Source organism: Physeter macrocephalus, chromosome 8 (genome assembly GCF_002837175.3).
Source record: "Physeter macrocephalus isolate SW-GA chromosome 8, ASM283717v5, whole genome shotgun sequence".
Taxonomy (NCBI): Eukaryota; Metazoa; Chordata; class Mammalia; order Artiodactyla; family Physeteridae; genus Physeter; species Physeter macrocephalus.
This window is the reverse complement of record NC_041221.1, coordinates 128,513,960-128,526,565: the sequence shown is the minus strand read 5'-3', so window position 1 is coordinate 128,526,565 and position 12,606 is coordinate 128,513,960. Positions and strand designations below refer to the sequence as shown.

General features: G+C 54.1%; 1 protein-coding gene across 3 annotated transcripts in view; it reads left to right on the top strand.

The window, feature by feature from the left end:
- The first annotated feature begins 1,461 nt into the window (after positions 1–1,461).
- Positions 1,462–12,606, top strand: part of ACSL6 (acyl-CoA synthetase long chain family member 6) — a 63,906-nt gene continuing 52,761 nt past the window's right edge. The window contains exons 1-2 of one of the 3 annotated variants that reach the window (XM_055086743.1): positions 1,483–1,584; positions 5,456–5,571. In XM_055086743.1, coding sequence (XP_054942718.1) covers positions 5,490–5,571 — 82 coding nt within the window. In that variant the 5' untranslated portion in view covers positions 1,483–1,584; positions 5,456–5,489. Of the gene's footprint in view, positions 1,585–5,455; positions 5,572–11,433; positions 11,586–12,606 lie in introns of those variants that run through there. The other 2 variants (XM_055086744.1, XM_055086746.1) reach the window with 2 other exon arrangements.

Below are 12,606 nucleotides of genomic sequence, written 5' to 3'. Positions count from 1 at the left end.
AAAAAGAAACCTCTGTGCCTGGGAGCCCCACAGGGACCCACTCAGTTTCAGGATTGAAGCCAAGTCCCCCTAAAATTGAGTTCCTTTACTGAGTTTATGATTAATCTCTCTACCCAAAACTTTATCCCCTTTCTTGTCCCCTCTGACCTTAATCCTCTGCTAACTAAACAGTAATCAACCAGAATCAGATGACTAAAATTGCTGTTGTTGACTAAAAGCTATTAGAGATATCATCACTAATATACAAACTCAGGTTGTTTCTCCAGGGCAAGATGAGCTAACAGACTGCAAGCCATGGACCACCTGGCCAGAGCTTCATAAACCAGGGACATCCTGACTTTCAAAACTACAATGAAGAAATGTCACAAGACAATTAATTCCAGCCTGTTTGTTCTTAAAAAAAATTCTAACTCAAAGACCAAGTTGAAGTGTATCTGAGGTTTATCTTCCACTCCCTTACTTGGGGCACTGTGATAAACACTGTACTTTCCTTCACCAAAACCTGGTGTCAGTAGATTAGCTTTGCTGTGCCTCAGGCGGGATGAGTTCAGTTTGGTAGCACAACCGCTCAGCTGGCAATGTGGCAATCTGTGACCGTGGGTGCCTATGTGGCCATTCATTTTAGCTACTAGGGGCCTCTTGAGACCTCATGTGCCACATAAGATTGTGAAGACCAGGATTGCCTGTGTTCTGGTGGAACACCTGTGATTCCATGTGGCTTCCTGTGACTTCATGTGACCCTGTGTGGCAGCCTGTTACACATGGAGCCTCCTGTGACCTTGGGTGGCCTCAGATCCAATCTTCCCAGAAAGAGAGATCTGAGGTCCCCAGAATATGGGCACTATCCGGCGTAGTTGCCCCTTTTCCAGGTCCTAAATAGACCCTCACCGCCCTCTCTCCTCTTTGGCCTGCAGACCTGACACCCAGAGGCTCCTGGTGTCTGCAAACTGGGGTCCTAGGGGGCGTTAGCGTCAGCGGGCACCAGCCCACCGGCAAGTGTGCCTCCTAGAACAGGTGGCAGCGACCTCTCTGCCACCCGAGCCCGCCCAGCCATAAAAGCCAGCATCGCGCTGGGTAGGGGTAAGGGTCGCGCGTTGGTGGGGTGCGCGCGGCGTCGCGCTTCTGCGCTCGTCGCCCGTGCGGCCCTCTCCTGCCGGTTTCCCCAGAACTCCGGGTCGTGACGTTAGGCGGGGCGGAGAGGGCCGGTCGGCTCTGCAGCCTGGCCCCTCCCCCGCCCGGGGCCTCGGCGGTTCCCACGCGGCTGTGAGCGTGCGGAGCGCCCGGACGTGGACCGCGGTGGGGCTGGAAGGGGGCTGGAAGGGGGCTCCGGTGCAGAGCCGGCGCGTGGCGCCCTCCCCCTTCCCACCAAGACTCCGCAGCCGCGCGCGGAGGCGGGGCGCTGCGGAGCCGGGTGGGGGGGCGGGGGGGCGGGGGCTAAAAATACCCGGCGGCAGCGGCTGCGCGGCTTCTGCTGGGGCTGCGGGGCTGTGGGCCGGAGAGGCCGTGCCGGGCCCATCTGGGTCCCGCTGACCGACATGCTGACCTTCTTCCTCGTGTCGGGGGGCTCCCTCTGGCTGTTCTCGGGTAAGTCTCCTCCCTCTCCCCGACCTCTTCTGTGACCCTCATCCCTGGCACGCTGTGGGGTCTTGGTCCCAGGCGAAGGGTGATCCCCCAGCCCCGGCTGCCGAGCCATCCTTTCAGGACTACCCTGGGCCACCCAGGTCTCCCCCGTCCAAATTCTGGCGGGCTCCGGGCCGCGTTTGGGAAGTGCCTGTGTCAGTGAAAATGAGGGGCCTTGCTCTCCGCGACCTCACAACAACTTCCCTCCGGTTCTCGACTCCCCCCGCCCCTTATGGTGAGGACCATCCGCTGAGCAGACTAGGCCCTGAGCCTACTCGTCCCCCAAGGCCAAGTCCAGGGACAGACAGTTCATCCTTGTCCATCTCCAGGATGCAGACCCTGAGGATGTTGGACCCCGAGGTCCCACAGCAGTTCAAGGACATGACCGGCACTGACCTGGGGCTTTCTGTTCCTGGTGAGAGGGCCTCCTCACAACCGCTCCTACCCACCCTTCAGCCGGAGTACACGATTTCTGTAAAGCAGGGTTCACCTGACTCCTCAGCTATGCCCATGGCTTGTGTCCCCACCCTGCCAGCGCCCACCTCTCCCCGTCACAGGAGTCAGCCTCTCACCCCTGCATCCTCTCAGGAAACCTTGAGGACCCCCTCTGAATCCCTGCCCAACGCTCTTACCCCCTCCCCACACAGAACCTGGGCTCTCACCCAGGACGCAGTCAACCACCAGTTTTGCTGCCTACACCAGCCACTCCCCTCTGTGAGTGTTGGGTTCCTCTAGGTTATGATACCACTAAAGGGTCTCCACCCACCCCCACCCATACCCCCACGTGCAAATTCAGTCTCATAATGTATGTGAAGTGCTCGAACCTTAAACTGGCTTTAAGCTGGACCTGACCCAGAGCAAGGGCTTTACGAATGTTAGTTTTATTATTATTTCATGCTCAAACAGCATCATTAGAGGAGGTAGTAAGGTTCTTTCTGAGCCGAAGAAGGGGAGGAAGGCGACCCTTTTGAAACCCTTAACTGAAACTTTGCCTGTGTTATTTAATATTCACAGCAAATCCTAGGAGGTTGGTGGTGCTCTTTTTTTACTGAGGTTCAGAGGTTAATTGACTTGCCCAATATCACACGGATAATATCTGACAGATTAGGATTTGATCTGAGTTTTAATTGATTCATCATTGCTAAGTGCTTCCTGATATCAGGCTTGAACCTAGAGGGTTGGTAGGCCAGGTAATGGTGGGCATCCCCTGCCACCATTGCCCTGAGTCAGGCCACAGGGACACCTCCCCTGAGCTGGGGAGAGAGTGAGGCCTCCCTAATCCCCTCAGCTCCCTAAGCTCCTTCTGTCTGCCGTGTCTGAGGACAAGCCTTGCAGGGGCACTCTGGGCCTGATGTGCTCATCCAACAGGCAGGGTTGGAGCTAGAGCTAGGGTTAAGGATAAAGGGCAGGAGTCATCAAAATAATGGTAATGATGATGATGATGATAGTTAACAGCCACCATTTATTTCTTGGATGATGGTCTCAGAGCCTTTCCCCTGTGCCAGGACCCCTTTGCCCTACCCTTAGGAGGCCCCCACCCAGCCATGGGTCCAAGGGTAGCTCTCTGGAGCCTTGGTCTTCTGTGGCTACAGGGAAGTGCCTGGGGGCTACAGAGCCACACGTGGCAGGAGTCATCAGCCTCTGAGAAAAAAAGTCCTTACAGTGCGGGATGTTTGTCTGAAAGTGGGATTCAGCAGATGCTAAGTCAAACTGGTCTTCTGTCCTGCTTCGGCGTGGAGTGTTTCCCAAAGCGGTCAGGCGCCTCCTAGAATGGGGAAACTGCCTCAGTGAAAGACTGTTCAGGGGCCTCAGAATGGTCAAGCAGGGTGACTCTTGGTACAGGTGACAGCTTCTTCCCTAGAGACCAAGTTTCTCAGTGGGTACAGGAAATTCCTCAAAGATGCCATACTTGGTGTAAGAGTGAGACACTGAGGCTGGTGTGTGGTACCCACTTCAGACACATTGTGGCATTCCCCGATCATGTCCACCTTGCTTGGGACTTTGCCTGGACCCCAGCCTTTCTTTGAGGGCAGAGAGGACACCTAGGCTAACACTGAGAACACATTCTGCCTTGTAATCGCCAGGGTCCCATGGCAGCTGCCAGATCTCTCTGGCTCAGTTAGAAATAGGAGAGGCCCCCTGAAGTGATATTACTCTTTGTAGAGTTATGTGCCATTTGCCACCCAATCCAGCCCTAGGGAGACAAGGGAAGGGTAGAGGGGAGCCACCTGGAGGAGGAACTGATTATATGGGGGAAGCAGCCATGGGCTCTGAGCCTTAGGAAGAGCTAGGGCTTGTATTTGTCCTGTTCCCCGCTGCGGCCAGCCCAGATCCCACCTGTGTGTTGAGTAATAAACAAGGAAGCAAAATAGATCCAGTGTGGTGAGTCAGATGCTGTGCCTGGCCCAGGAAAACATGGTCTCAGTGCTGTGAGCACTCAGAGGACTATGGGAGCAATGGATTGGCACTTCTGCCTGCCTATATGGCACCCTTGTACAAAGTAGGAAGAGGCTCCCCTCCTGGTGGATGAATTTCTAGGCTGATGCAGCCCTGTGTCCTTCTACGGTGTCCAGTCTGTGCAACCATATACCCGACCATTGGTGATGTCTGAGTGGGCTTTTGCAGCATATATAGGGAGGGGTGTTTTGTCAGATTCAGGTAGGCCAAACCCCAGGTAGAGAAAATCAGGCCAGCAAAAGTGTGCAGGAAGAACTGTGGTGGGAGGTGGGTCTTTAGGGTCTTGTGCCTGAGGAGCCTAGCTTGTAGGAGGGGATGGAGTCTGGATGGAGTCTGGATGGGAGGGGATTCTAGAGAAGAGGGGTTTATTTAGGGGGGCAGAGGAGCCCTCAATTTAGCTGCAGTGGCCAGGCTGAGCCAGAAGGAGGAGGGTGGAGGCTGGGAGAGCAGTGGGAGGCTGTTGTGATGTTATGTATAAGAATAACTGTGGCCCAAGGATGGCCCAGTTGAGGCTGGGTTCCAGGAAGGGGAAGGTAGGAGGCCCTAGCTGTGACCCTTGGGGGAATGGGGGCTGGCCCTGGTTGCAGAGATTGGTGTGGCAGCAACCTGGCTGTAGGTGTCCAGAGCAGGTGCAGACTTGCACAGCCTAGCTCAGCCCAGCCCCATCAGATTCTCCCCACACCCCTGCTCCCGTTAGGGTGGAGGACTGGTGTGAGGTCTGGGGCCATCCCAGGGGGCCCAAGAAGGCAGCCAGGGCCCTGACAGATGGTGGGGCACCAGGCAGAACATCTGAGGGCACGCCTCACAAAAGAAGGCCTGGATTTGCACATGGTGCACCACTGTGTGGGAGAATTCGTAGCTCAGTGCCTTCTCTCCCTCCCCGGCCCATGGTAGGATACAGAGGTGCTCCCAGTGAGAGCACACTGACACCAGGGGGCGGCAGAACCCAGCCATTCTGCTCTCTGGCTGGTTTTCTGCCCCTTGTGGTTACAGGGGCTCTTGGGTTGACCTTCAGAAGGCCGAACTTGTCTCAGCTACAGCCCCAGATGGGACCCAGGACTGTCCCCCCCCAACAGCATGCAGGATAAGTGAGCATGAGGAGTTGGCAAAAAGAGGCCGAAGTTACAGGCATCGGTGTAACAGAAGCTGCAGCGTAACTAGCCAGTGCCTGGCACATAGTAGGCACTCAGATATTCGTTGAATGAAGTACTTTTTGCGGGGAGCAGTGTTTTCATGGGGGAAGTGTTGTTGCAAACATGCTGACTTGACTGCTGTTGCCCTGAGCACCCATCACGTGTCCAGCACCATGTTCTACGTTCCCCAAGCTTTCCTTTAATCTTACCCACAACACTGTGGTTCTGTTATCCCCATTTAATAGATGCGGCACAAAGACACAAGGAGATTCAGTGGTGATGCAACTCCTGAGAGCTGTGAGTCAGACCCCATGCTCAGACTCCAGGCCAAGAAGGGACCCAGAGGATCAGGCAGGATCAGGTAGGGCCTGAGCCCCTCCAGCAGGCTAGTCAGTGGGCACAGACAAGGGAGCAGTCCTTGGACAGGGAGGGTTTAAAGAGAAGACAGGTGTAAAGAGCAAAGAGCAGGGGCTGGCACATAGGAAAGGGCTCACTGAATGTTAGCTAAAGTTATAACACCTTGAGCTAAGCCTTCCTCAAAGGAGGTGCAGGATTCTGACTTGCAGAAAGGGGGTAGGGAAAGAAAAGGCGTTCCAGGCAGAGGGATCCGTGTGAGAAAAGATTGGGAAGATGAATCAATGAGAGTTAGGGACAGACTCTGCTCAGCCAGCGAGGTCTCCAGGGCTGGCCTCTGCGGGCACTAGAAGGCCAGGCCAGGCAACACAGGCTTCATTCTGTGTGGTAGCTGCATCAAGGACATACGGCCCGAACTAGGCATGTGGATGGCCAAGGTGACACTGTCCCTGCACTCCTCAAGCCTCATGCATCTCCTGGTGGCACACGTGCCACTGAACTACAGTCTTTTGCCTCCTCTACTAGCCCTATGATCTCCTTGAGGGCAGAGCCAGGGTGTCTCCTCCCTGCACCCAAGCCAGGGCTGGCACACAATGTGCATCAGTGTTGATTGCATAAATGAATGATATGAAGAATTCCCTGAGAATAATTTATCTTAATAATGAGGTGTTTTCTCACTACAAGTCCATTGGCTGACAACAGACCTTGAGTGTTCTCCTACTGGGTGCCAGGCTCTATGCCTAGCTGGGGGATAGCACCAATATGGTAGAAGCTGTAGGGGAAAGCAGGTGTGAACTCCTTGCAGGCAGAGCCAGATCAGCCTTCAGTGGAGAACCTGGAACAGAAGGAGGTGCTCCAGAAGTGTTTGCTGAATTAACGAGTGAGTGAATGACCACACTCGCAGTTGTGGTGTGACTGGTTTCACAGAAGATAGTCTTCTCTGAGGATGAGATTCTGTTGTTTCCTTAGAGCTCCAAGTTTCCAGTCTCCCAGTAGGCTGGGAACTCCGGCCAAGCAGAGCTGAAAGGAGGCCCTAGTCAAGGTCTTCAGCTCACTGGATGATCTGGTGTGATGGCCCCACTCCTGCATTGGCCTGGCCAGAGTCCCCACTAACCACCCATTGGACCCCAGGAGGGGAGCACTGTTAGTGAGATGCTACTTTGGGCCCTTGGGGTTGGCCTTCAGGTGAGGCCCAGGGGTGGTCCCACATAATTGCTCAGCTGCTCCAGGAGCCCATAGTTGGTGTGGTCATTCTCAGACCCAGTTACTTTGCGTGGCTCCTGATTCGTGTGAGGCTTGGGATCTGTGACAGGCAGAAGTAGGAGGATGGGAAATGGGCTTGGACAGATTCTGAGCCAAGCTGAGCTATCTGATCAGAAGCCCAATCTGTAATCTCAGAGCCTGAAAGATTTCAAATCCCAAGAAGTCCCATCTGTGCCTGTTTACCAGCTCTTCCTGGAGAACTTTCCTCTCCCGACAGCTACTCCGTGGAGTAGGGGTGCCTGGGGGTGTCCATGGAGAGTTGGGGGTGGTTAGCTTCTGATTTGTCACCTGCTCATTCAGGCCTGCATTCTGAGGTAACTGTCTCCTGGAGCTTTAGAATAGGAAGCCAGGCCTGGATGGTGCCAGTGAGGTAACAATCAGCATCTGTTCCCAGACCCTGGGGTAAGCAAATCTGAGTTGGCACCTGTTACGGCCAGGAACAGACCTAGTGTTGATAGCTATTGGAGGAATGGAGAGAGAGGACAAGCAGGCCCAGGTTGAGTGGGCAGCTCTGGGACAGAGCCCACTAATCAACACCGGCAACACTGCCTTACTCCCAGGGTGTCACAGCTTGACCTACCAGCACAGGAGGTAGATAATCAGGGACTGAGCAGGGCTTGTCCTGCTGCAGAGCCCTGTTTTTACCACTAGTGTGTTTTCCCCATTTGTTTGTTTCTATAGATTGTTCTGGTGGCTGAAGAGTCCCCAGTGGGGTTCCTCCTGACCACCCACCCTTGCCCCAGCCTTGGCTATAAACCATTCTGGGCACTGACTGTAGGTCCTGCCACATAGACAGGAGGGCTCCTGGGAGGGACAGTAAGGTCAACCAGAGAGTAGACAGCAAGGCCAACTGGAGGCCACACAGCAAGGACAGAGACGGGGATGGGAAGGTAGCCAGAGCTGGGACAAAGAGGGCAGCAAGATGGGATGTGGGCCCGCCAGTGAGATGGGACAGGGAGGTTGGCCAGAGGCTGATGGTGAGGCCCTAGAGACCAATAAGAGGAAAGCAGGTATCAGCATGGAGAAGGGGGCCTCAGGGAGGACCCATCTAGGCCTGCACTGACCCCTTGACTTTGTTTAGTTTATTTATTTAATTTATTTATTTTTGGCTGCGTTGGGTCTTCCTTGCTGTGCAGGCTTTCTCTAGTTGTGGAGAGTGGCGGGCTACTCTTCTTTGCAGTGCGCGGGCTTCTCATTGCGGTGGCTTCTCTTGTTGCAGAGCAGGGGCTCTAGGCATGCGGGCTTCAGTAGTTGTGGCTCACGGGCTCTAGAGCACAGGCTCAGTAGTTGTGGCACGTGGGCTTAGTTGCTCCGTGGCATGTGGGATCTTCCCGGACCAGGGATCGAACCCGTGACCCCTGCATTGGCAGGCGGATTCTTAACCACTGCGCCACCAGGTAAGTCCCCCTCTTGTCTTTGGAAGGAGCAGTGTTTCTGGCCTTTCTTCTGTGTCCCCTAGCTGCATGAAGCCACCTAGACCCCAGGACCCTACTTAGTGGTGGAGAATGTACCTTCACGCAGATGGCTTGGATGTGCTTCTCTGGGGGACACCTTCAACTCACCCATACTCAGCCCCCACCCTGCCTGCAGGCTGCCTCCCCCTCATCCTGGCTCTGCCTGGGGTGGTGGAGAGAAAAGGAGGGTGGCCTTCCCCTGGCCAGTGGGCTGTTGGGAGATTTGGGTACATGTGTCCCTGATCTCCTTGCCACAGGTCAGACAGCAGGGAAAGCTGTGACCTGTGAAGACCCCTTTTCCATCTGGACTGATGTTTCTTTTCTCTTTCTCCTCTACCTCCTGCTTCTCCTCCCTGGGGCAGCCCCATGAGCCCTCCCAGAGACATACCTGGCCTCTGGGCTTCATGGGCATACTGTGTGGCCCCAGCTGACAGTAGGAGGACCTGAGGAGGGAGGCAGCAGTGCCCTGTCATCAAAGATGGGCATTTTCTCTGGGCTGAGAGGCTGACAGGGCCTGTTTCCTTTGGATTGCAGGAGATCTGTGGAGCATCTACAAACCCTCCTATTGGTTCAGAATCAGCTCCCAGGTGGTTTTGTCCTAGATTTCCTCTCAGGCTAAATGATCATACGTGTGATTGAGATCTTGCTGTGTCATTGTCTCCTGTTAATGGGAGTCTGAGTAGCAGCCATGCTTCATAGGTTATAAGCTTTGTGCTGTACACAAAGATTAGCCTCACCTGTGTTTGTCCTGTCTCTATGTGGGAGAATAGTGCCTAGAGTGTGCACTATTTTGTGCCTGGTTTCTTCACTCAGTATCATCCACGGTGCTATGTGTAATGAGGAAATTTGCAACAAATACATTCCAAAAAAATGTGTAAAATGAAGCCAACACTGAGTTGTTCAAGTCAAATGACTCTCCTTTATTCTGAGATCATGTTCTTCCATCTATCTTGCAATAAAATATGCTGGCAGTTTGGTTGGGTTTTTGTTTTGTTATTGATACATTTGTTTAAAAAATAAGTAGATAGATATATATACAGACATTTATATATTTGTGCCATGGTTAATGGACAGCTCCTGGTGACCCTAGGGTGTCAGAAGAGCAGCATTTCTGGCCTCTGAAAGTCTGAACAAGATTGAAGTCTGACCTTGTCCTGGAGCCTCTGTGGGGGATGGAGTCCAAGCTCTGGAGCGTGATTGTGCACATACATTGGGCTCTGGGTCACGAACCCCACCCACAGCTCGAGGGCACCTGTGGCAGCAGCACTCTGGGCAGCAGGCAGAGAGTACATGTGACCTCCATTCTTCAAAGTCCTGTCAGTGCACTGCAAGGGTTTTTGTTTACTGTCACATTTTTCTTCCCCTTTCTTTGTCCACATTACCATCAACACCATGAGAATTGCTGGAAGTTCCCTCATTAAAAAAGGTTGCTACCTGAGGCCCAGTCATTACTATTTCTGAAAAGGACAAAACAACAGAGCCTCAGAATGGGCCGATCCCATTTCTTGGTCCCGCCCACCCTGACCTGACGCAGTGCTTTCTCTCCGCATCGGCCTCAGAGGCCTCCCTCCAGCTCCCTCTGGAAAGGTGGTGGGTTCAGTGAGAATCCAAGCGATGGGTGCTCTCAGTGGGTCGGTGTGAACAACGTCCAGCAACCTTCCAGGGCCAGCCAGGGCCTCGTTTTGCTTTGGTCTGAAAGAGATTTTTGTTTTCCGGTGAGAACAGCCCCAGCCTGGCTGGGTGCCAGAGGCAGCAGCAGGAATACAAACACTTTCATGTGACAGACCCGGGTGGAGAGGTGTGGGCCTGCCAGCAGTGGGCCCTCCCCTGCCGCTGATTTGCATATTCCCCATTCATCCTGGCCTTGAAAAGATGGCCTGCGTTCTCAGTCCTCCCGACCAGCTGAGGGCTGGGCTGCTTGAGCCTGGTTTTAACTCTGTGGATGCCACCGGCTCCCACTGGCCAACAGCAGGTCTTGGTGGCTGGAGGGTGGTGAAAGGCAGCAGCTGCTGTGTGGCCCTGGCCTCCAGAGGGATGATTCAGGAGGTGGCAGGGTCCCACTGACCAGCACAGACTTCTGCTGAGCGGAGTGAGGTTCAGATTTGTTTCTCCTTGGGCCATTCAGAAGAGGAACTTTGTCAAAGTATGAGGAAGCCAGAAAATTCAGCTGTTTATCAGAGTCCCAGAAAATTTGCCTTTAACCAAAAGCAAAACTCCCTTTTCTCTGCTCATTGTCATTCCTGCAAAATAACAGTGACCCCTGGAATGGTGGGTATAGGTGCCTTATTGGCTCCTGGCTGCTGCAGGGATCCCTTTGGCTGGGATCTGGAAGGACAGCTTGCCTGGGACACTTTGGCATCCTAAAATCCCAAGGTGCTAGGTCAGGTGACCGGGTGGGCCCTGTTAGCTTGTGGCTGGGACTTCAAAAGCATGAGGCTATATATAGTACAGATCACCATCTTTTTCCCTCTGCAGCTAAATGCTATCTTCCCAGCCTCGCTGCCTCCTTCCCAGGAGCCCCAGCATCTAGTAGGCTCTTTCTAGGACTCTGTCCCCTTCTCATAACCCTCCTTCCCACCCTGTTCCTGATCTCCTTGCTCCCCCTCCCTGACTGAGAATGTGTCTTAGGTTCTGTCTTGTGAATCTCCCCTCTCCCCCGCACACCAGCAGGATGTCCCCGGTTCCTCCTGAGGGAACAAGTGGGCAAAAGCAAATCCCTCTGTTGCTCCCCCCACCTCAACTACCCGAACGGCATCTCAACAGAACCCTCCTCCCTCCTGCAAGGTGCTTCCCCCTCGCTGGAGGTGGTTACATCTCCAGCGTACAGGTGTTTCCCCTGTACGCTGCCACCTGTGGTTGAGCTCTGACAGCATGGCCCTGCCTGGAGCAGCCCATGTTCTCTTTCTGAGCTTGAGCCTGTAGGGTTTGCATTGTGTCCTCAGTTTGGGCCAGTGATGGAAATGGATCACTGCTCCTGAGGCCAGGACACTGGTCACCCTAACCTAGACGGGCTGGGAGGGGAAAGGATCATGTTGCAGCCACAGGATTTGGCTTCCTACACAGTGGGGCCTGGCCAGGGGGTGTCTTCTGCTTGTGTAGCGCTCATTGGCCCTTGCCACTGTCCCTAGGGTTCTGCCTGCCATCCCAGGGCTTGGTGTGGAAGGAAGGACGATGAGGCCGAGGCTTATCCACACCGTCAGTCCTAGTCTTCGTCCCCTGGAAATACTTCTAAAGGGAGCATTGCCACTGTCATAACCTCTGCTGTCCCTCCTCGTTCTGAGAATTTTGTCAGGCCTGATTCGTGGTAAGGACAACTTTTATCTCAGAGCTCGTGAAAGACACTGTGTTTCTCTTTGCTCCTCTGCTCCCAAGGCTATTTGTATTTTTAAGTGTCTGAAAGTATCTTTTGAGCCTGGCTTCCTGGTGCTGTTGTCAGGACTGTGGGCCCATGTTCCCTGACCAGGGCTTAGGGTGAATGAGATTCTTGAGAGGTGCTGGCCTGAGGATGGGGGCAGAGGGTGCTGGGGGCTGCTTCCCACCCCCAGTGAATTGCTGAAGGAGAGGCATGTTCACGGTGGGTTCGGGCTATTGAGACAGGGGCCCTCTGCAGTGGTCAGGCATAGCCAACTTTAGTTAGGCCTTTCTACATTCAAGAGGCTTAAGTCAACCTTCAGAGCTATAATCAGGCTCCTCAGGGAGGTTCGGCAGGTGAGCCACCCTGTAACCCAGCAACCCTGAATCCTGGGCCCATCTCTCTTGGGGGAACATGTGGTGGGTCTCACCTGGCAATTCCCAGCTCAGGGAGGCCCTTGACCCCATGTCTGCCCCAGTCATCTGTGGTTCTGTGACTCTAATTAAAACCCAGGAGGAAGGTGGAGAGAAAGCCCCTCTCGCAGCACAGACAAGCGTGAATCCCTGTGAGGGCGGGGTGGGGGCCAGCTGAGTGTGGGCTGCTGTGTTTGTGTCTCTACTGATCAGGGTCACACAGGTGTGATGGTGAGATTTGTGCTTTTCTTAACCTAGTGCCTGGGCCACACACTTCCTGGGGCATCACTGCTGGGCCGTGACTCTCTGCCTCTGGCACCCTGTGTGGTTTTCCGTCAGCCAGGACCTTGGTTGTGTCCACTGGATTTTCTGCCCCAGAAGCTGCCCTGAGAAGCATTAAAGGAGGCTTTCGTCTTAGTTAACAACATCTCTGAAAATGTACAGAGAAAAGTAAGGGTCCTGCCAAGAAGGAAGGAAAAGGGGCTTTGGGGGCTGAGGGTTGGTCCTCAGGCATTTGTGCATTTTAAAGCTTCCTCCAGGTGTGTTGCTGGAGGCTGGGG